The 21212-nt window shown below is 43.9% G+C and overlaps 1 protein-coding gene across 3 annotated transcripts; it reads left to right on the top strand.

The window, feature by feature from the left end:
- The first annotated feature begins 1686 nt into the window (after positions 1–1686).
- Positions 1687–18372, top strand: MGME1 (mitochondrial genome maintenance exonuclease 1). 3 transcript variants are annotated; one of them, XM_075596273.1, is made up of 5 exons: positions 1687–1819; positions 5110–5721; positions 7371–7593; positions 10315–10447; positions 18090–18372. In XM_075596273.1, exons 2-5 carry the CDS (start codon positions 5172–5174, stop codon positions 18234–18236), a joined length of 1053 nt encoding a protein of 350 aa, XP_075452388.1. In that variant the 5' UTR covers positions 1687–1819; positions 5110–5171; the 3' UTR covers positions 18237–18372. The 3 variants fall into 3 exon arrangements, with proteins under 3 accessions (XP_075452388.1, XP_075452389.1, XP_075452390.1); XM_075596274.1 differs by lacking the exon at positions 1687–1819 and adding an exon at positions 1885–1906; XM_075596275.1 differs by lacking the exon at positions 1687–1819 and adding an exon at positions 2336–2408.
- Positions 18373–21212: the final 2840 nt, after the last annotated feature.

The raw sequence follows: 21212 nt of genomic DNA, 5'->3' as shown, positions 1-21212 counted from the left end.
ATTGACTCCATTTTTTTTTTCCCCCGTCTGTGTGTGTGTGTGTGGCCCTTCAGATACAGGGCCCGTCCAACATCCCACTTCTGACACCACCTGTGGCAGGACGGCCTGTAGCCGAGGTCAGGGAACAGTCCACACGTGTAGTTTCAGGATAAATGAAAACGTTCAGTGGCTTTATTTCTCCACAGCAACATAACATGCGGGTACACTGTCCCTTTAAGCAAATAAAGCCTGCTCCACGTTGGTAGAAAACTGACTAACACAGCAGTCCTAGCTAGCATGCTGGCTGGCTAAACCATACCCAAACCGTAAGAGTCTTTTTAAGCAGTCATGCAAACAAATGAAAGAAATCTTACTTTGGCTGCAGTAAGTAGTGTGCTGTATCCTTCTGACTAGCAGCACATCTATCCATGTGCTCTCATCTGAGACAGCCAGCTACTGCTGGTAACAAGATCCTTATCTACCTTGCTGGCTCTCAGGTGTCAGCTTACATCATGATTAGCTAGCTTCCACCTGAGTTAACCCTTATGAGTGCTGGATGAAGCACTCAGACATATGTTTCCCAGGCATAACTGATAGGGGTTGACTTCACCCTGTCACAGGCCCAATGTGCAATATTTATTTATTTTTAAAGAGCTCAGGGGGCAAGATATTAACATTATACGGGTTAACTCATATAGCCTTCTGGAGGGGATTACAGTTTTTTTAGGATGATATATATTAAAGATGCCGTGTTGCGAATCAAGAAAAAAATCCAAAGTTTAGCACATTTTTCTTTCCAGTGTTTTTCTTCAACCCATTTCTCATCCAGTTTTGTAACCCAGGAATCTTTCCTATAAATCCCGCCAAGTGTTTGGCACAAGGAATGCCCAAAAGACGTACAATTATGTATTTGCCCCTTACTGCAATTCACCTGTCTTGCATACGCCCGCTCCTGTAAAGCAGTGTTGCTAACCTGTTTTGTTTAGATATACACTTGATTAATGCCAATTTCTTGTAGATTGTGTTCCCAAGGCACTAGTAGCAAATTACTGATTTATCACAAAATTATTAACGACATGATGGGGGGGTTACATCTGTTTTCTTGATTAAAAAAACAACAACTTGCTTTCGGAACTAAAAATAGAAACATTTAAAGCAAACAGGATTTTGGATTGAAAAAAAATGTTTTTTTATTTGTTTGTTTTTAGCCCCAAATTGCAGCACTTTTACCTTGGCACGTAGGCCTTTATTCAATATGCTATGATGTCACTTTCCTGAGCAAAAATGTGTTTTAACTTCAATCAGACACTATGGACTAAAACCTTGTCCAGCACAGGTAAGCAGCTTCATAGTCTATTGAACATGGGCCACACGAAACCCTTTTGCTGCTAGAGAGGCTCGCAACGCATATTATGGGAGGTGTTGTTACTCCTGGCAAGGACACCAGCATTTTTTGTGCATTTTCGCCATCTTCATAAAAAAAACTGAAGGTGTCTTCAGTTTCCCAGGGACCAAATCGGTCCCAGACAACATGTTGCATAAGAGCCGTGAGTTCGTTGCTGTATATGTAACCGTTACCCGCCTCTAACAGTCCCCTGCTCTGAACAAGAAACATGAACATGCTCAGCGGCCAGCGCAGCCGGCCCTTCGCTGTGCATTGTGGGGTGGATGTTGTCACCCAAGGACTACTACTGTATACGCAGATAAACCGCGTGATAAAAAAGGACTACAATTCCCATGGTGCTGCGAGAAACGGAGTGGAAGGAAGGGGGTTCGGGTTGAATGCGCATGCGCGCCGCGCGCTTTGGTTGAAGGATCCAGTCATCGGACAGCTGAGGGGGTGAGTGGCTGATTGGAGTGTGACCGTTGTATATAGCGGCGGTGGTCGCCTCTGGTCACGTGACAAGCCCTACCGTTTGTCTCGCAGGTGTCAAAAGTTTTCTAGTGGGAAAAAAACAGCATCGTTTTGTGTGTGTGTATATATACACACACACACACACGCTGCAATGTGTTTGTCTTTATTTTTTTAATGTAAGGGATGAGGCAATACATATTTTGGCGAAAGTGCATTAAAAGAGGGAGTTTGTGCATGCAAAAGCAGTCATGAGATGCTTAGGAGTGAAAATAAGACCCTCCAACATTGGGCAAAGTACACATTAGTGCTGTCATTGTGCAATGAATTACTTTCTAAGGAGTGAGCTCTTACAATGGAGGCACACTGACAAATGTTTTTTATAATATCATTATATAATATAATATATAATAATATAATATATAAGATCATTTGCATCTACGTAAGGTAAAAATAAAATCCCCCATAACCTGCTGATCATTTGTCAAACCAGTCATTGATCTTTAAGGTGCTATAATTAACCTGAAGGTTTTGAGCTTCAACCAATGGGAGACAGTCAATTCAGCGCTCTTCAGAGGTGATGTATCAAAGTAGATGTGGTGCAAAATTGACGCTAACGTGTCATTTTAATCTCGCGTCTCTGCTTAACGTTTTGCACTGTGTTGCGTCACCCTGCGCTCTGGGAAGCGACAATAGGGTGTTAGGGAGGGATTACATGATGCAAAGATTATAACGGGATGTAGCAAACTGCAAAACAAAAGCCGAGCGCACCAAAATAACTACTCAAGTCAGTCATTTTAATGAAAATGCAGCTATGACTTTGTCATTAAAATGACTGAAGACTTTTTGAATTAAGTAGTTCTTTTGATGCGGTTCACTTTGTTTTTTTTAGTATACTTGCCTATCCCGACCGGGGTATTGTCAGTCTTCACACCCTTTTTAGTGTTGTATCTGCTTTTCGTTATCTGACCCTTTTGCTGGTCATCCCAAATTGCTGGCGTCTGATCCTTCTCCTTTGTTAGTACTATATGTAGCAAACTGCGTCACTTTTGTATCTTGTATTTGATTTAAAAAAGAAAATAATAATAATAAAAGCTGCCAGATCTGAGGTGGCGTAAACTTTTCATGCTAACCATTTGCGTCTAATGTAAGGCTGCGTCCGTAGTGCAGGACACGGCATGAGCGACAAAAACAAACACTATGATGCCAATGTGTAGAGTGCGCACGTGCAAAAGGGCTACCGGTGCTTCGCGCGACAGCCGGGCCACCTGACCGGTTCACCCAATGAGTGCAAACCAGCTCTGTGACATCACAGCCCCCTCCACCCAGACATGAAGCAAGTACAGGCGCGCGTGACGTCACGCTTTCAGTCGCACCCTCGCGCGCCTGCACTGTGTCTGAGTTGGACGCAAACAGAAAATGGAGCAATGCATCAAAACAAACTTGGATGTGCACTTTCTTTACGCTGAAAGTATAGCTGGTTTTAATAGGTTACACAGGACCGGCTAAATGTGAGCAAAGGAAGGTTATGGAATATATATTCATATTGCACGAGGAGTGATGCTTTCTATCATAAGTATTTTTAAATTAAATTTTTCTGTTTTATTAGTAAAATTTATTTTTACGTAAATTAAAAAAATAATAATAAAGTCTAGTAATGAGCACAGCCACATGTTCAGTCTCTGGAAGTTTTAAGGGTGAAATTTGCGTAGGGTTAGACTGTAAATACTACAACTTTACAATAGTAGCCACTATGGGATTCATGATTCAAAAATGTCCATTTGGAAGCAGTTGGTTATTGTATTAATATTTCTTTTGCCGTAATTGCTCCAGGTTTGCTTCAAAAAATATTAATAGGCCTACATGACCTCCTATGTCTTATTGATGTACTAATATTTTACATGGCATACTCAATTATAAATAGAAGAACTCTGCATTTAAGTGGAAAAGAATACTATGGTAATAATGATTTGATTTTATCCACATATTCTTGAGTCATAGTGAAATCTCGTTGTCATTTATCATACTATGAACAACAACAAAATCCCTACTCCAGTGCATTTTTTTAAAATCCTTATCAAGACCACAGAGTTCAATGAATAATTCCTGAGTCATATTTTTATAGTTTCTTTATAAGGTGTCTATATGCAAGAAACTTTATTTTTAAGAAATAGTCCAAGTGTTAAAAGGGGATAACGCTCAGCAACACAGCATCTTCCCCTCACTCGCGCACCAGCAGCAACGCTGCTGTTAGACATTTTTATTTTCACTGAGGCTACTGCCCCAGTGCCTGCGCTGCATGCGCGCCTGCGAGGCTGGCGGCGCGTGCAGCCGAATTCCCCAGTCTGCAGTGAGCTGCAGGGGAAAAAACAGGGGGACGTGATGGGGGCGCAACCATGATGTCACCCGGCAGGTTCGCCCTCATTGGCTGAACCGCCAGGGGGCGTGGTCTAGCGCTCCGCCGCTAGGTCTAATCACAATTTTAATGCGAGCCTGAAAAACGCACCGCGCAGAGTGGCGCCCCCCTTCTCGCAGCTGGCCTGGCCCCATTGAGGGGTGGTTCTTGTCCTCGCTGCAGTAGCCAGTGTGGACCAAGCCTAAGAAATACATGCTCAATTGCGTCTGAATGATTATTGCTGGTGAGCAGATTTGATCGGTTTTGCTCTGATGAAAGCACCCCTGGTGCAGGAATTTAAATGGTGGCAGCAGTCCAAGCTGCCGTTTAAAAAAAAAAAATCCCTTTAATATGTGCATTAATACAATCCACACAATGATACTTAATTAGCTAAGTTGTCGATCGATTGGCAAAGATGTGACTTGGGGGTTCACTAAATAGCTGTCAGTGCAGCAGAAGAGGACCAAAGATGCAAAGTTCTGTGGGGAAGATCATGTGACCAGGCATTCACTAGATATAATTGAGCTTTGAACTGCTACAGGGAGGACAGGGCTCAAAAAGGCATGTGCCAGAGTCTGTTTCAGAAGAGGAAGGGGATGTGACTTTGTAAATCGTTACTATAGAAACAAAAAATGCTTGTTACATTATAAGGTCATTGAGTTGTTTTGAGGAAAAAAATGCTACAAGAATTTTCTCATAGTACAGAACTGATTTATTAAAAAAAAAAACACATGTAGGATATTGCTTGGTCTGCAGCTGTAAATGGTATCCACAAAAAACAGTATCTTATTAAATATGTATTGCATCTTTATAAACATGAAGAAACATATCGCAGTTTAATGAATAGCCTACTAACGGTGTTCATGTTCATCTTTTCCACCAGGTGCTTGAAGCTCTGACCATTTTATTCAACTGAAGGACGACTGTGGAATAGCTTCCTAATTAATGCAGGCGGCAGCAATGAAGCCGCTTCAGCTATTAAACATAAACTGTAGGAGGGTAAAAAGTAGAATTTTCCCAGAGAAACTTTACTTTGCTGCCTTTCTGTCTACATCCTGCAGCTTCTTAAGTGGGAAGAAAAAAGTGAACGGCTATGAAGACGTTAACCAGGAGAAATACGCAAGCTTGGTGAGGTCAGTAAGAACTTCCAAGGTCAGCCACCGGACACCAGAGAGGATATTTCAAGAAGACAGCTTCCTGTATGGCAAAGTGGTGAAATCAAAGCTGCAAGCGCAAGAGTCTGAACCAGAGGTCCCCAAGAACTGGGTCCCTCTGACGAACCCGTGCAAAGTGATTTTAGCGGCAGAGAAGACTGACCCCAGCATCCCGCTGAAAATCAGTTTGCCAGCAAGGAACCAATTGACAGACAAAGTGCCCAGTGTCACTCGAATCCTTCAGCAGACCATGCCCATGGAGCAGGCGTTTTACCTGGAGAGGTGGAAGCAGCGTATGATCATGGAGCTGGGAGAAGAAGGCTTCATAGAGTATACCGCAGGTTGAGACATACATACATACATAGATACATACATACATACATACATACATACAGTCCAGAGACAGGGCACTCATGTAATTTGTCTGACTTATCCAGGGTGCATACCGTCCGGGTGCCTGCAGAACAGCACACAGGTATAGGGTAAACAGGACAGGCACACAAAAGTCTCAAAAGGTGAAGTTTATTCCTCTACGTTTCGGCTCTTGACAAAGGCTCTGTTGTGAGCCGAAACATAGAGGAATAAACTTCACCTTTTGGAGTGTGTGTGTCTATATAGATATAATCTCTGAATGGGGAGTAGTACCATGCTATATTTAGCGTGCTTCGAAGGACTGCACTGTTCCTAAGATACTTGCCCGTTTTAATTGTCGTTGTTCTCCCCTTAAGGGAAATCAAAATGGCCACCACAGTTTGTGGTTCCCATGAGCCAGAAGGAAGCCACAACATCATTGAGGGGATGACGTTGTGGGGTCCCATTAGATGCTCGTTTTAATGTCTGAGAAGTAACACTGAACGGGTAAGTATCTCAGGAACTAAAGCATGGTTCACCTCTGGGTGACACAGTACCCTTAATGGGTGGAATTGTTTTAAGATAATAGTGGTACTGTGTGTGATTTTATAAGATATTACACATTGAAAAAAAGAGAATTTTATAAAGGGTAAAAGTGTAATGAAAATATTTGTGACACTTCTGTTTTTTTAATAAAGTGGGACTGTATTTGACAGCATCTCCTATAATGACATCTGAGTTCTAGTATTGTACTTTTGCACTGTATATATATATATATATATATATATATATATATATATATATATATATATATATATATATATATATATACCCTGTCTTCCCATAAGAAAAGGCACAAAAGCAGCAACACTCAGATAAAGCAAAAAGACATGTATTAGCAGTTACAAAACAGCACACTATAAACCTAATTTTGTTTTTTTTTTTTTTCATTTGCTGGTCTTTTAGCAACATTGGTCAAAAAGTCTGAATCATTAACACACTATGTACCTGTAATTAGCAAGTACGTGTGTGTGTGTACGTTTTCTTTCTCTCTCTCGCTCGCTCTTTCTCTCTCGCTCTCATTTTTTTTTCTCTCCTTCTCTCCCCCTCTCCCCTTTTTATACTGAGCTTCAAAACAACTTTCTATTTTATTGTAGCATTATCAATGTTGTGGTCCAATATGGGACCTTTATCAAGACAGCAGTGTGATAACATTAACAACACCAATTTATATGGCACCGTAAAAGCGCACTCCGCTATTAATCTCTGGTGAGTTGCTTAGCAACCAACAAATAAACCGGAAGTGACCCTTAAGTGAGGGCCATGGAAAGGTACGCAATAAACCCAGGAGAATTAAAATAAATGCATGATGTGTAACAAGCATATCAGGCAACATGTCCTCTTCGAGTTGTAAAGGTTACATGCGAGCAAATAGCATCTGTATCTGTTCATAATGTAGCTGATTACATTGAAAATCCAAACCGTTGATGCAAGACAGAAAGCAGTAACATAGATCTATATGTATCAACTAAGCACCGTGTGTGCGTGTCCGTGTGTGTTTTTAGGTATGATCTGAGAATCTATTGAAAAGGAATCCTAGTACTGTACGTATAATAATATCTGTGTGATTGTTTCCAAGCTCTCTTTTCACAAGGAAAGCTGTTCCACGCCTCGTTGGAAGCTCTGCTGTTGTTTGAGGAGGACTTTGGCAAAAAACAGCAGGAAAGCGAGGCGATGTCCGGGTACCTGGCCAGTATTCAACATGTCCTGGCAGACATTGTTGGTGTAAAGACACTTGAAAGTGCGGTTCATCACTCAGCGCTTCACTACTTGGGCCTTGTAGACTGTGTGGCTCAATACCGGTGAGTAATATGCCTGATCTTGCATAGCAGATAAGAGGACAGAGGTGTTGTCTGGGCTTAGCCATGTGTGTGCTATGTTATCGCTTGGTTAAGCAATCACATGGTTACGGGCAGGACCACTAGGACATGAAGGATACTCCCTATGGAATGATGACATTATGAGCAGGGCTAGACAAATGCACTCACTCCTTTGCCTGGGGCGAGTGCATTTTGTCTGCTGCTGAGTGCTTACCAGCGGTGGGGTGGTGCAGCGTCTCCCGGCATTCTCCTGCAAGTCCTGTGTCTGCCCCTCCAACTCCCGTGAAAATGGTTGCGTGCCGTCAAATAACGCCACGTTGCCAGGACAACGGGACGCTGTGTGACACGTAGCGTCCCGTTGTCATGGCACCTCTGCGTAATTTGACACCGCACTGCCATTTTCACGGGAGATGGAGGGGGAGACACGGAAGTTGCAGGAGAATGCCGGGAGACGCTGCACCACGCCGCTGGTAAGCACTCGACAGTGGGAGGGGCGTTACATATATTTTTTTGGGGGGGGGGTGCTTTTTTATTGGCAGCGAGCAACATTTTTTACAATTTGTCGAGCCCTGATTATAAGTACATCATAAGGCACTCAAAGGGTTAAGTCAGAAAAATTGTGGGTCTGATAAATATGGGCAAATAATGTCAGGTTACCTAAATAGGTAACATACGTTGTTTTTCCCCTGAGTTTAACGGGTATCCCCTAGGCTAAATATATTTGACCGACCTATTTTACTTGCTCAGGTGTGCTTTATTTTTATTTATTTTTGTGGATGGGTTGTTTTAAGGTGTGTTTGAGGGGATATATACAGCACGTGATTGTAGTATTCTCCTGCTCCCTTTCTCCCTCCTCTTTTCCTCCCCCCTCTCTCCCTATTCTCTCTGCCTCTCCCTCCTCTTCTCCTCCCCCCTCTCTCATCTCCACCCCTCTCCCATATTTCAGGGTCTGGCCGGAGCTAAAGCCCCTTTGGGTATAACTTAAATAACATCAGGTTAAATTCCTGCGTTAAAATAAATGACCTTTTGTGGATATGCGATGTCAAGAGGAACTGTGTTATGGGGAACACCTCTTCTGCGTACCATTAACACTAACGGACGGAAACAAAATAACCATACGTTATTTCAGGAGTAGCACTGGGTTAACGTTGGGTTATTTGCTTTAGTGCTATGGGTGGCCAACTTCAGTCCTCAAGGGCCACCAACAGGTCAGGTATTGGGGATATCCCTGCTTCAGCACAGGTGCGCCAATCAGACTGAGCCACCTGTGCTGAAGCAAGGATATCGTGAAAACCTGGCCTATTTGTGGCCCTTGAGGACTGGAGTTGGCCACCCCTGCTTTAGTGCATAGGTGTTATAATTAGCCTAACGTTAATGTCATTAAATAGGCTAACCAAACTTAGTGCATCTGGCCCAGTGTGTGACAATAGGCTAATTAATGGGAAAACACGCATTCACCTTTTTTAAAAGAAAAACAAAGCACACGACTCTCATAGTGTAAAAAAGTAATTATATTGTGACAATATTAAAGTGTAAATGATTGCACGTACAAGAAGAATTAGTCATAAAAGCAGGGCATGTTTAGGGTACATGTTGCCACTCTAGAATTTGATGACATATCTGGTACATCAGTAGGACCTGTGACATGTGCAGAGCACATACCAGGTACAGAATTCGAGCTCTCTAAAGGTTAAATCTGTCACTCAGGATTGGTATTTTACAGCAGGAAATAGGGTGGATTTGCTAGGTCATATGAAAACCCTGTGGTGGGTGATATTTTAAGTGACCCACATGAATTAAAAAATCTTTGCTTTTTATTTTATCAGCTAATTATGTAATTACACTTTTTTTAAGAGAAATAATAAAGCTTAACATTAACAACTTAACCTGCATTTAAAAAAAAAAAGCCTCCGTGTAAGAGTAACCAAACAACAAATATTTTATTGTTGAACCATTTTATTATGATTTCAAAGTAGTAGCATAATAATAAACTGTGGCGTTATTTGTCTTTGTTCATACAATGTTTTACCAGGAAGTGATAAGTTGTGCGCTACCGCTCGTTTTCATGTATGTCCTGGTCACCGAGTTATTAAATTTACAGACATTTCATGGACAGTTAGAGATGACATATGGTTATGGGCATATTTAACAATTACAGATCAGATTAAAATGAGCGACCGCTGAAATCTTGAAATTACTTAGACTGGAGGCGAGTTTGAGAGTTTCTGGTAGGTTGTTCCAGTGATGAGAACAATCTGCACTGATAACCTAACCTGCATTAGTCTCATAACCAACAAACAACAAATATTGTTTAACTGAACATTTATTTATTTTTTACATTTTTGGTTTATACAGATAATTCTAGTGGATATTATAAGGGGTTGGGCGGTGGAAGGTAAATAGAAAAGTTGCCTTTTACCTTTCTGAGACTTTAAATACCTTGAACATAAGAGATTTTATGGGTATTTAAAAAGTACTTAGTCACGTGTAATGGTTTTTATATGCTGATCTCACAAGTACACTGAGAATACAGATATAATCACAGGTGTGTTAAACAGAAAAGTGCGATCTAATTTTGATAATGGTTGTGTTCTTTTGGGGTGAGGAGAGAGGAAAAATGTAAACTCCTTTGTTGTTTTATACTTACTGTTTTATACGTATGCTCAATGCCCAGGCAAAGTGTTGTGTCTGCTTTCCATGCAGGGAGAAGCTGTGCGTGATAGACTGGAAAACCTCGGAGAAACCAAAGCCAAATTTACGGGACACATTTGACAATCCACTACAGGTTGCCGCGTATGTAGGAGCAATAAATCATGACGATAATTATAACTTTCAGGTCAGTACAAGAACTCATTAGAAATGCATGAATATTTATTTAGGCGCATGTAGCTAGGAAAAAGTGACAAGAGTGTGACTACAGTGTACAACATTTCATAATGTGGATTATTATCCTGTGTTTAAGAAATTTGACTTTGGACCAAAAACATGATTTTACATTAAATTGTACATCGGCTGTATTCTATTGAGCTATCCATCAAACTCTTCCAGATGCAAAATTGGTGGGGAAAAAGAAATCAACATCATATTTATCAAAGAAAATAAAAATATTGCTTTGAAATATAAAACTGTTGTTACGTTGCATCTTGTTGAAATTTCTGAAGCCTCCAACAGCGAAGGTGTGAATAGGATAAATGTAACCTTACCACTGAATGTAGTTATTTTCTCCAAAAAAGAACTTCAAGCTGCATTTATATTATGTGGCAGTGTTGTTCTTCAAAACCTGAAAAAGTTATTGGTATTTTCTCTTTTTGATGTGGCATCAATTATTTCTATAGCAACCCATGATAGCCATTGTATTCCCTCTTTGCCATCTTGTTTTTCAGGGAATGGTAATGGCATAAAGTTAACATCTTCAGTGCCCGAGGGGAGAGCAATATATTGCTTTACACTGCATTGCTGGCCCCTCTTCCAGTGTGTGTGTGTGTGTTTGCGTGTGTGTTACTAAAAACAATGCTCGGGTAAAGCGACTTCAAAGACTTCCACGGAAATCATGTATTTGTTAGTGTAAACTGTTTTTCCTGGGGCATTTTTCCATGGCAGCATAAGTCGTAAGCTTTCCTGGAAGAAGAAGAAGATATATCTGGACTCCAGACCCCCCTTCAGTTAATCTGTTCCTCCAGAAGGTAGGGGAGCTCGGGAGTTTGGAAGAGTAACAGCTGTGGCTTTTGGTGTGGCGCAACCAGGGCAGATCCAATGAAGTTACTTCCGGGAAATGCTTCAGGTAGACAGGGCACCAATCACAGTGCTGGAAGTACAGGGCCCACGGGGAGTGAATAGTGTAGGTGTAAGGCGGCAGGAAAGCAGCAAAGCTCCTCAAGAATACAGGGCAGAGCATTGATTGAGGTCAGGCAGCATGCTGGGGATAGAAGACGGTTGTAGAGCAAGGGTGTTGCGGGAGACCAGGCATTTACACCTTTCATAACACTGAGCAAAACAAGTTGGTAAAATAAATTGTCATTTATTCACTTAAAATAGGCTAAGCACAATGAAACACAAAATACATAAGAACACCACACACTGGGTGTCTGGGGTTGAAAACGTGACTTTCCTAGCTCAAATAGAACATAAAACAAAGTGTTTGGTTGACTAGGGCTTGGTGCCAAACGTCCTGGAACACAAATCTGCATGAAGTTCCTGGCGCCACCACTGTATCTGCTCCGGCGGAGTTTAAATAACTTGACCGCGACTTAGCTCCAAACATCCTGGAACTATTTTCGGCTTGAAATCTCAGCCACGACCGCTACCTTCAATTCTCACAACTTAGCCGCAAAAAGTGGGACTTAGAAAATTTCTCGACCTGAAATTTCTGAAGCCGGCTCGCTGCTATTTCTCCGTGAGCATCTTTTGGTACATTCAAATTTGCCACTTCTGTTCTCGCAAATCCCAATACATGGATCAGAGGTAACCAGACCTTTATTGTTGAACCTGGTTATTCCTTCACCATCACAAGGGGTGTGCAAACTTTTTCCCCTGCGTGCCCCCCTCCCCTCCTTACCATGGCTCTAATGTCACGTTGCCAGGGAAACGTGGCTTCACGAGACCCCACAGCGTCATTTGACGGAGCGTCGCCAGAAGCTGTCTGTGCCAAGGTAAGGGAACTTAGAGGCCTTCGCCGCTCCCCCGGCATTTAATTTAAATGCCTTTGGGAAGAGCGTGATACCTCTGTAAGCGTGGTGCCCATCCCTCCCTCCTCCGCAGTTTTTGCACCCCTGTTCTAGGGTATTGTCCGTGTTTTATACTAATCTATACCAGAGCATACTGTGGGAAAAGCGTAATGGAGGTGTTCTCTGCCTCTAATGGCAGACCCTATACATTTCTGCCTGCATTGTATTCGTTAGACCAGGGGTGCGCATACAGGTGCAAGATTTTCTAGGGGGGAAGTGTAGCACTTACAGAGGCCCCGCGCTCTTCCCCCAAAGCATTCAGACTAAATGCCGGGGGACTGCGCAAGGCCTCTGTAAAATTCCTTTACCATGTCTCCGACCGCTAATGATTGATCAAAAAGTCACCAATAGCAGATGGACAGGGAAGCCTCGCCGAATCCAATGTTGCGCTGATTAGGGAGTTTCACAAATGGTGCGATGATCGCAGAAAAAAGCTGTTCGCATCAACAGCTAGACAGTCATACTGCCAGGGTCAATAGTGGGCTTGAGTCTTATTTATACAAAAGCCCTGAAAGTATATAATCCACATAAGTAATATTTGCAGAGGCTGTTCAGCCTTAGGGCTGGGACCCGCTGCGCCCGTTGGCGCGGGAGGCGGCGTGAGCTCAACTTACCATTGCGGTTTGAACTCACGATCCGGTCCCAGTCCCTCCTCACTTGCAACTTGCGACATACTGTGACGCGGCAGCCAGCAGGAGACACGAGAGAATGGTGTTCTCTTGCGGCAACGCGTCACATGGTACGCGAAGGGGCCAATCATAGACTGGCTCCCTTCAACCAATGGCAAGCCAGCCTTCTGAGTCCCACAGCCCCGGCCGCCTGTCCCTTCGGCTCAGTCCCTGACTGTGCAGCTCACAGCCCTGTAACACAATCAGTAGCTGCAGTTCTGACACGCCAAAGTGTCTATTCATCCTTTAATCTAATTCCATAGCAACCCCCGATCCATCCAACGGCAGCGGGAGCCGTTCCCCCCGCCGCACACACCCAGGAGCTGCTTTTGTTTGGGGTTTTTTTCAAGGGCGGCTGTGTCCAGCAACATTGTGGGGTGGGGGGGGGGATGAGAGAGGGGAGGGAGGGAATTAAACAAAAGACAATGAACAAAAAAAGCCCCAAGTGCAGCCCATGAGCGGAGGGGCAGCGGATGTTTGACCGGAGCGGATCCGGTGTTTAGGACCGTCCTGGCAGGGTAATGCTACAAGTGGAGCCCCGACCCGTTTGGCCACGCCCCCCCCCCCCCCCCCCGCTCTGACAAAAGCTTCCTGTAGACCACAGATCGCGGTACAGCGAGTTGCACGCGCCGCCGGCAAGCAAGCCAGCTGTGCGGACGCGTGCAACGGGACCTTAGCCTTAGGCCTCGGGCATGGTCCGCGCTTATGCACTGAGGCGTGCTGCTGCTCGAAACTGAGCCCCTGCAGCCGCAATGAGAGCGGCTTTAGCAGGGGTTTGTGGAAGCATGTGTCTGACACAGTTTTGACATTTTGGAGCTCGCCGGAGCAGCGGGCCGGTCACGTGAGCGGTTCGCCCAATGAGGGCCAACCAGCTCCGTGACGTCACTGGCCCGCCCCCGTCCTGCCCCCTGACGGCACACTGTGTAAGGCCAGGGAAAGCACCGCTTTCCCTGAGCCTCAGCGCGCCTCCGCACTGTTTGGGGCACTATGTCCCAGGCCTTAGGCTTTGTCCCCGCTGGCGCTGAGCGTGCTCATGCTTGGAGAGCTCTCCAAGCATGAGCGCCGGGTGTCCTTAAATTTTCGCAAGCGCTCGTGGGGGGACGCTGCAGGGGAAGCTGAGCGCGCTAGAAAGTTTAAATAATTTGTTTACTTGAGCGCCGGTGAGTGTGTGTGCATGTGCGCATCGCGTGAGCGGGGACGTGTGTGTGTGTATACATACATACATGCCGCCCGCTCAGCGCTAGCGGGGACGCAGCCTAAGGCCGAGTCCATAGAAGGACGGGCCGCGCTGAGCCGTGCGGACGCTCCGTGCTGAGCCCCTGCATCCTCAATGAGGATACCTTGAGAGGGGGCTCACGCGAGCGTCCGCAGGCGTGCTGAGGCGCTGGATTTTTCAGCTGACAGCCAAGCTGTTTTTCAGAGCACTGTCGGCTGAAAACATCCAATCAGTGCGGAGCAGCGTCGACGTCACGGCGCCGTGATGTCGGCGCCGTGACGTTGACGTCGGTGTGTCGCGGGCGATTGGCCCAGCGACGTCACTGCCCCGCCTCCCTCAGTCTCCCCCCACCTCCGATCGCGCCCGCTGGCTCGCCTGCATGGGCATGAAATCGCGCAGATTTCAGCAGGCGAGCCTCAGCGTCAGCGCGGTCCAGCCCTGCTTCCCCTTCTATGGCCCCAGGCTAAGTGGGGTCTCGTTATGAGGGTCTCCAGCCGTGTCACATCCATGATGCTTAGAGAAGTCATCACAATTGTGTCAATGGTCAGGTGCATGGCCAGTGGTGTTCAGCTTCAGCAAAGTAAACTCTGTCCAAGTGCTTGGGATCCTCATGTAAAGAAAAGGCCATCATGGCCTAGGTTGAGATTTGTAGTCCAATGTAAGGGTCACTGTATTTGATCCCAGCACGCAGGCCACCTGTAGGTGAAAACACAGTGCATCGGTCCTGTCTCAGGACCTAGCAGCACCTAATCGCATATGAGAGTGTCCATCATCATTGGTGAAATGTATAAGTACATAGTTAAGAAGAGAAATTAAGAAAACATGATAAAGATAATCTGGTATTAAAGCCTTTGAGAATCGCTGTTTTCAGTTTGAGAATCCAATAACATTTGCGTTAGAGGAGTAAAAGTTCTTGATTGCAACCCCTGGGTGGTCAGTTGACCCGATCAATGGCAATGCACCTTAGGGTGGAAAGTTGGTAGCCCTGCATAAGGAAATGTTGGGCCACGGGTTGGTCGAACCTCCCTGTCAGAAGGGCAGCCCCGATTCTCGATCTGTGCATCGTAATCTTTATCTTTTTTTTTAATTGCCTCTTATTCTTGTCTATGTAGTAAAGTTTGCACGGGCATATAATATGAGAATCTACGTTCAAAATATGCACACTTTCATGTGCGTACATGAAAGCATTGGCATAGGCTGGTGCCATATTCGATCCCATTGCGGTGCCTGATATCTGTAGAAAGAAGTCTGTTTAGAATTTGAAATAATTATTGTGTAAAGTACGTAATCTACAGGGGGACCCGTGTAATGTGAGTTGTTGGCGATCAGTCTACGCACTGCATCCCTGCCACTATCATGAGGTATGCATGTATAAAGACTGTAGACATCGATAGTGACCAATAGGCCTCCAGTAGGGAAAGGACCCAGATTGTGTAACAAGTTCAGGAAAGAAGTGGTGTCCCTAAGATACCTGCAACCCTGCATTATATCATTACATGGGTATACGTCAATGTATTGTGAGATGGGTTGACGCAGAGAGCCTCTAGCAGAGACGGTTGATCTGCCAGGCAGGTTGTTAAGGCTTTTGTGGATCTTGGGTAGGATATAAATGATGGGCCTGACTGGATGCTCCTGTGTCCTCAATTTGTATGTATTCTCATCCAACCACCCATTAGTGAAACCCAGCTGGAGTACAGTGAATATCTTTCTTATATGCTATCGTGGGGTCACAGGTTAATGGTGTGGTAATATGTGGAGTCATTCAATTGTCTGATGATCTCTGCTCTATAATCCTACAACAATTTGCTTCCCCTTTATCGGCTACCTGAATGATAATCTGTTTATTAATAGCTAAACGCAAATGGCTAGTCTTTCTGATTTAGTAATATTTGAGCTATTAATAAGGATGCGTGTGTATAATTTGCGTATCTCTTCATGAACAATTCTGTCAACACCAGGAGTTCTTCAATATAATCTCCTAACCTATTCGGCCAACTCTGTGTTGAGTCTGCATGTAATGTGTCAAGATGTTGTACATTAAAGGTGGGAGGATGTTTTGAGGGGGAGAGTGAGGGATATGTACCAATGCTGGAAACTGTTCTTACGTGAGGTCCCATACCATTATTAGTATTGAGCCCTGCCATTTGGCCTACCCACATAGTCAATAACTTTTTCAAAGTGAATTGAGGCAGTGGCAGCAAAACTGAGACAGGTGGTAGTGTCGGCCGTGTGATGATGACTGGTAAGAGCAGCAGATTACGACATTGCATATTGACATTTCTTTGGTTTTAACAGCTGCAGAAGAATGCCTGGATTATAAATTGGGAGAAAAGCGTCGACTCCTTTGCAGTAGATTGCTCTTTTTTAGAGGCCTTGGTGGACACCAACCAGGCAACAGAATCAGGCAGATGGCTGGTTTTGTGTGGCAGGTTGGCAAAGCCCCCTAGTTGCTAGCAAAAGTGTATATGAGATTGTTGTTGGTAGTGTCAGCAGCTATAGAGGCATGTGGTGAACATGGCTTGTGCTCCACCCTGAAAGCTTTCAAACAGGCTGGACCTACTAAAGCAAAGTCTGCTGCTTCATCTTGACCCTAACAGATTTTTACTTGCAGCATGGCTACTGATCACTAAGGAGTCTAAGATGTGGATATTCTCCCCCAGTAGTAACAACCCTGCTCAAGACCAGGAAAGATGTGGTGGTCTACTATAAAATCTGGTACAGAGGCAACCACATGAGGCTAGAGCAAGCATTGTTTTTAGAGTTTCTACAATCGGGTCTGGACAAGGGTCTCAATGCAAGTTTCATAAAGTTGCAAATCTCAGCTCTAACTACTGTGAGCATAAACAGCAATTACTAGCCCATCAAGTGTTTTTTTGTAAAAGCAATATGATCCGGCCATGTGAACTGTCTTTTGGTCCTGCAGGCTCTTAAAAGTGAGCTATCTAATTAATGGGGATTATTCATTGAACTGCATCATTGCTGATTTGGGGCACTAGCACACGGAAATTCACATTGAAGTCCGTATAATTTTTTTCATGCGATGGTGCCTTGATCGGCACTACTGCAGGTCAATGAAAACGATGCTGCTAGTGGTGATCCCTTCGGCTATAAGAATTGGGGACCTAATGGGCAGTAGAAGCACAGATTTAAATTAAACAGATTTGCAGAGCACATTTGGATTAATCAAACATCATCTTGAAGCACTGTAGAATTAAAGTATCTTCAGAAACTGTCTTTGGGAGAATTGTCCTACAGATAACTATTGGACCGAACATAATAATAATAATAAAAAATGTATGTACTGCCATGGAAGACGTCCCATGAAACGTAAAGTTCCTTAGTCATTTTATTTTCATGTAGTCTTCCATGAGAGCACATAGAGTATATCTCTCCCAATTGGAATATTTATATTTGTTCAATTTTGGATCTCGTGGAGTGGAATGCTTAGAGTATGGATTGTATTTCTTCTCGTATGCTTTAGAATAAACTTTAACTAAAGACAAGGGGTCTGGAGTCGGGATATACCCTTTGCTGGAAAAGCTTCTGAATAATCCCCACTATGTGGGGAAATTGGCATCTTCCCACAGCGTATGTATTGCCACAGAAGACTACATGAGAAGAACATGATGGTAAGGAAATGCTTGTGCAGTTTTCCATGTACAAGTTCATTTTATAGCATACTTTGAAGGTTACAGACAAGGAAATCCCACAATCTACTGAAACCATTTTGCTGGCAATGGTACTTTTTAGTGGAGGCTCTGCCTAAAGGTATTTGCATGTAATATGTGTAAATATCATACAGTGGAAAGAATACTAAAATAACCTATTTTGATATTGTTTAATTGACATTACCTCTCATTTATTTTTCAGGTTGATTGCGGCCTGATCGTGGTGGCTTACAAAGATGGCTCCCCTGCCCACCCACACTTTATGGACCCCGATCTCTGCTTGCACTACTGGAAGAAGTGGCAGCTGCGCCTGGAGGAATACATAGAGAAGAAGGAGGAAAAGCAATAGCAATGAGTGCTAGGCTGCAATGGTCCCTTTGTGCTGGTGTGGGTTTTGCAAAGCATCGCCAACACTCACACCACATTCAGAGCCTGATTCTACTGCAGTGCGGGCACTGTGTGCACAAACACAATTGTGCCAATTTACATATGCATGAGGAATGCAGTAGTAGATGTTAATTGTGCATCTTCTAAGAGACATCAATTATAATTGCAAAAAATACTAATTGACCCAAAGGGATTTTTCATGGTCTATAAATAATATATAATGTATAAGTCCTAGACCTCAAAATGGTTGTAGTTATCATTGAGGCATTCTGGTCAGATATTTACACAGAAGTTAATTCCAATAAGGAGCAGCATCCCCCCCTTATAAAAGAAAATATGATGGTAAAAGAGCTTGTCTGGCTACTTCTTATTTATAGGAGCAAATGTTGCATCATCGTTTCCTTACCCCACATTCAGAACCGGGTTCTAATAAGTGAGCAGACACTGTGTGCTTAATATTAATGTCAGGTAATTCTACCATTGCAAGGGGAGCGGTTTTTTATTAAAAGAAGCAAGAATATGAATATTGAGGTAAATACTGTACTTCGGAAAGGGGCAGTCTGAGTCAGAACCAAAATGAAAGAATATATTTTGGTCTATGCCCTTACCTACAGTTAGCAAGGAATCACATCAAACCTATCACAGTAAATATAAGATCTGATGCACGTAATAATTAAACATAACGACAACTGGTAGTTGGTAATATATTGTCTTACATTTTGTATCAAATTTGGCTTCCAACTGAAGGTTGATATTTTTAAATCCCCCTCCCTTTGTCTAAAACCCTACTTTTGTATCCGACTATGAGTGTTGATATTTTCCATTGGTTACAGCAAAATGGCAAACTAATACACAAATATTCCAAAAGTGGATTATGAATGTCTTTTTGCTAGGATACCTACCTGTAAAACTGATGTAATATGTATGTAATTACCTGGACACCCACCAATATGCATTGCCCCTTTTCAGTTTTACAATTAATAAATGTTTTCACCTAATCTTAGCCTCTTTTTCATACACTTCATTTTATACCTCCTTTTGTGTGTCCTCTTTATTATGGCCCAATCCTCCTATGTTGTCTTTGTCACGGTAGCTTATGACAAGATATAATGAACACCAAATATCTGGGTTGAACTGAACGAGGCTTAGATATAATAAAATATAATTTATTCCTTAAATAAGGTGAACACAGCAATATAGTACAATTAACAGACAAGAAGGTAACACTTACTTAGGGTTGGGGAATGGAGAAGTATCAGCTAGCAATTCTCCAGCAATCCGGTGACATTCCAGGTGGAATCGGAAGCACAACTCAAAACTGTAGGGTTGACACAGTTTATATACCTGTGTAACCCTATTCTTAACATTGAATACAGACTATTGGTGAACAATTATCTGTATCCAATCCCTAACGTGGAGACACAGATTAACCCATGCCCCCCCAGCTAGTTAGCCCATGTGTACTGGGACTCTGAGGGTCTTATTTCTGTAGCCCCATAATTAAATCAGGGGCAACGACCAGTCTACCAAATGAAGTATCTGATAGGATCTTCATTGTTTGTAGGTGTAGACATAACACTTACAAACCACTCCAGTTTGATGATTCTCCGCCCTCAGGTAACAATTAGAGTGGCAGAGTCTGTTGATTAGTTCTTGATCTGTTGATTTGTACTTAGTGTAAACAATCAGGGCAGTTACCTTTTGATCACAGTGCTTAGGCTCAATCACCCGGCTGCCCTTCATGACCTGTTAGCATAGCATAGTCCTTAATCATAGAGCTGACTCGCGTCTTCACTTCCCCCTGTTTTATGCATTATACTCCTCCCACTTGCGTCATCGCCGTGTGTTTTTTGGCGCCAAAATCGCCGCAAATAAACCCCATTGGTTGCTGTGCCCGTTGGAGGATGCATCAGCTGTGCGCACACCCCTCAGGCGGCCCGTGCCGCGCCGTTGCTAGGCAACCGCCATACACAATAGCATAGCTCTTCCCAGTAGCGCTGGTTGAGTGTAGGCCCCTCCCCCTTACGTCATCGCGCTATGTACTGCAGCGCGTGAGTCGCCGGTATGTATTTAATCTTCAATACTTAATGTTTATTGTTCTTGTTTTGTTATGTATGTCATTGATGTCACTGGACATGTTTTACCATATTTATTGTATGTTGTTTCTCCTTCCCCCTTGTTCTATGGCTCCACCTCCTGTTTCCCCCCCCCCCCTCCTTCCCCCCCCCCCCTCCCGATCCGTTCGCGTGGCCAATATATGAGCACTAATAGCATAAACATTGTCATGCAGGGAAGACCAATGTTATGGTTTGTGGCGGTTGCTTAGCAACGTCGCCAACCCACGCGATTAGACATCTGATAGGCTAGACCAACAGCCAGTGAGGTTCCATACCGGCGACTCACGCGCTGCAGTACATAGCGCGATGACGTAAGGGGGAGGGGCCTACACTCAACCAGCGCTACTGGGAAGAGCTATGCTATTGTGTATGGCGGTTGCCTAGCAACGGCGCGGCACGGGCCGCCTGAGGGGTGTGCGCACAGCTGATGCATCCTCCAACGGGCACAGCAACCAATGGGGTTTATTTGCTGCGATTTTGGCGCCAAAAAACACACGGCGATGACGCAAGTGGGAGGAGTATAATGCATAAAACAGGGGGAAGTGAAGACGCGAGTCAGCTCTATGATTAAGGACTATGCTAGTCCGAAACGCATCAGAGCGTGTCCCCCATACCATGTTGTCCTAATAAAAATTTATTTTTAAACAACACCCTGCTGGTCTCCCATTTCTACGAGCTGTGCACCGCTGGAATCCTTGGATCTCCTCTACTACCATTTGTACACTGAGCGTGGATGCACGCACCCAGGGAAGCAGTCCTATGTGAGTATTGCATGTCTCTTTGAGACTTGATGACCGGTAACAGTGCAAGCAGCAAAAGGG

This window comes from Ascaphus truei, chromosome 4 (genome assembly GCF_040206685.1).
Source record: "Ascaphus truei isolate aAscTru1 chromosome 4, aAscTru1.hap1, whole genome shotgun sequence".
Lineage (NCBI taxonomy): Eukaryota > Metazoa > Chordata > Amphibia > Anura > Ascaphidae > Ascaphus > Ascaphus truei.
This window is presented reverse-complemented; position numbering and strand designations above follow the sequence as displayed.

Coding starts and splice junctions, on each gene's coding strand:
- MGME1 (XM_075596273.1), top strand. CDS start 5,172: ATGCAGGCGGCAGCAATGAAGCCGCTTCAGCTATTAAACATAAACTGT. Junction 5,722..7,370: donor CTTCATAGAGTATACCGCAG/GTTGAGACATAC, acceptor ATTGTTTCCAAG/CTCTCTTTTCACAAGGAAAG. Junction 7,594..10,314: donor GACTGTGTGGCTCAATACCG/GTGAGTAATATG, acceptor CTTTCCATGCAG/GGAGAAGCTGTGCGTGATAG.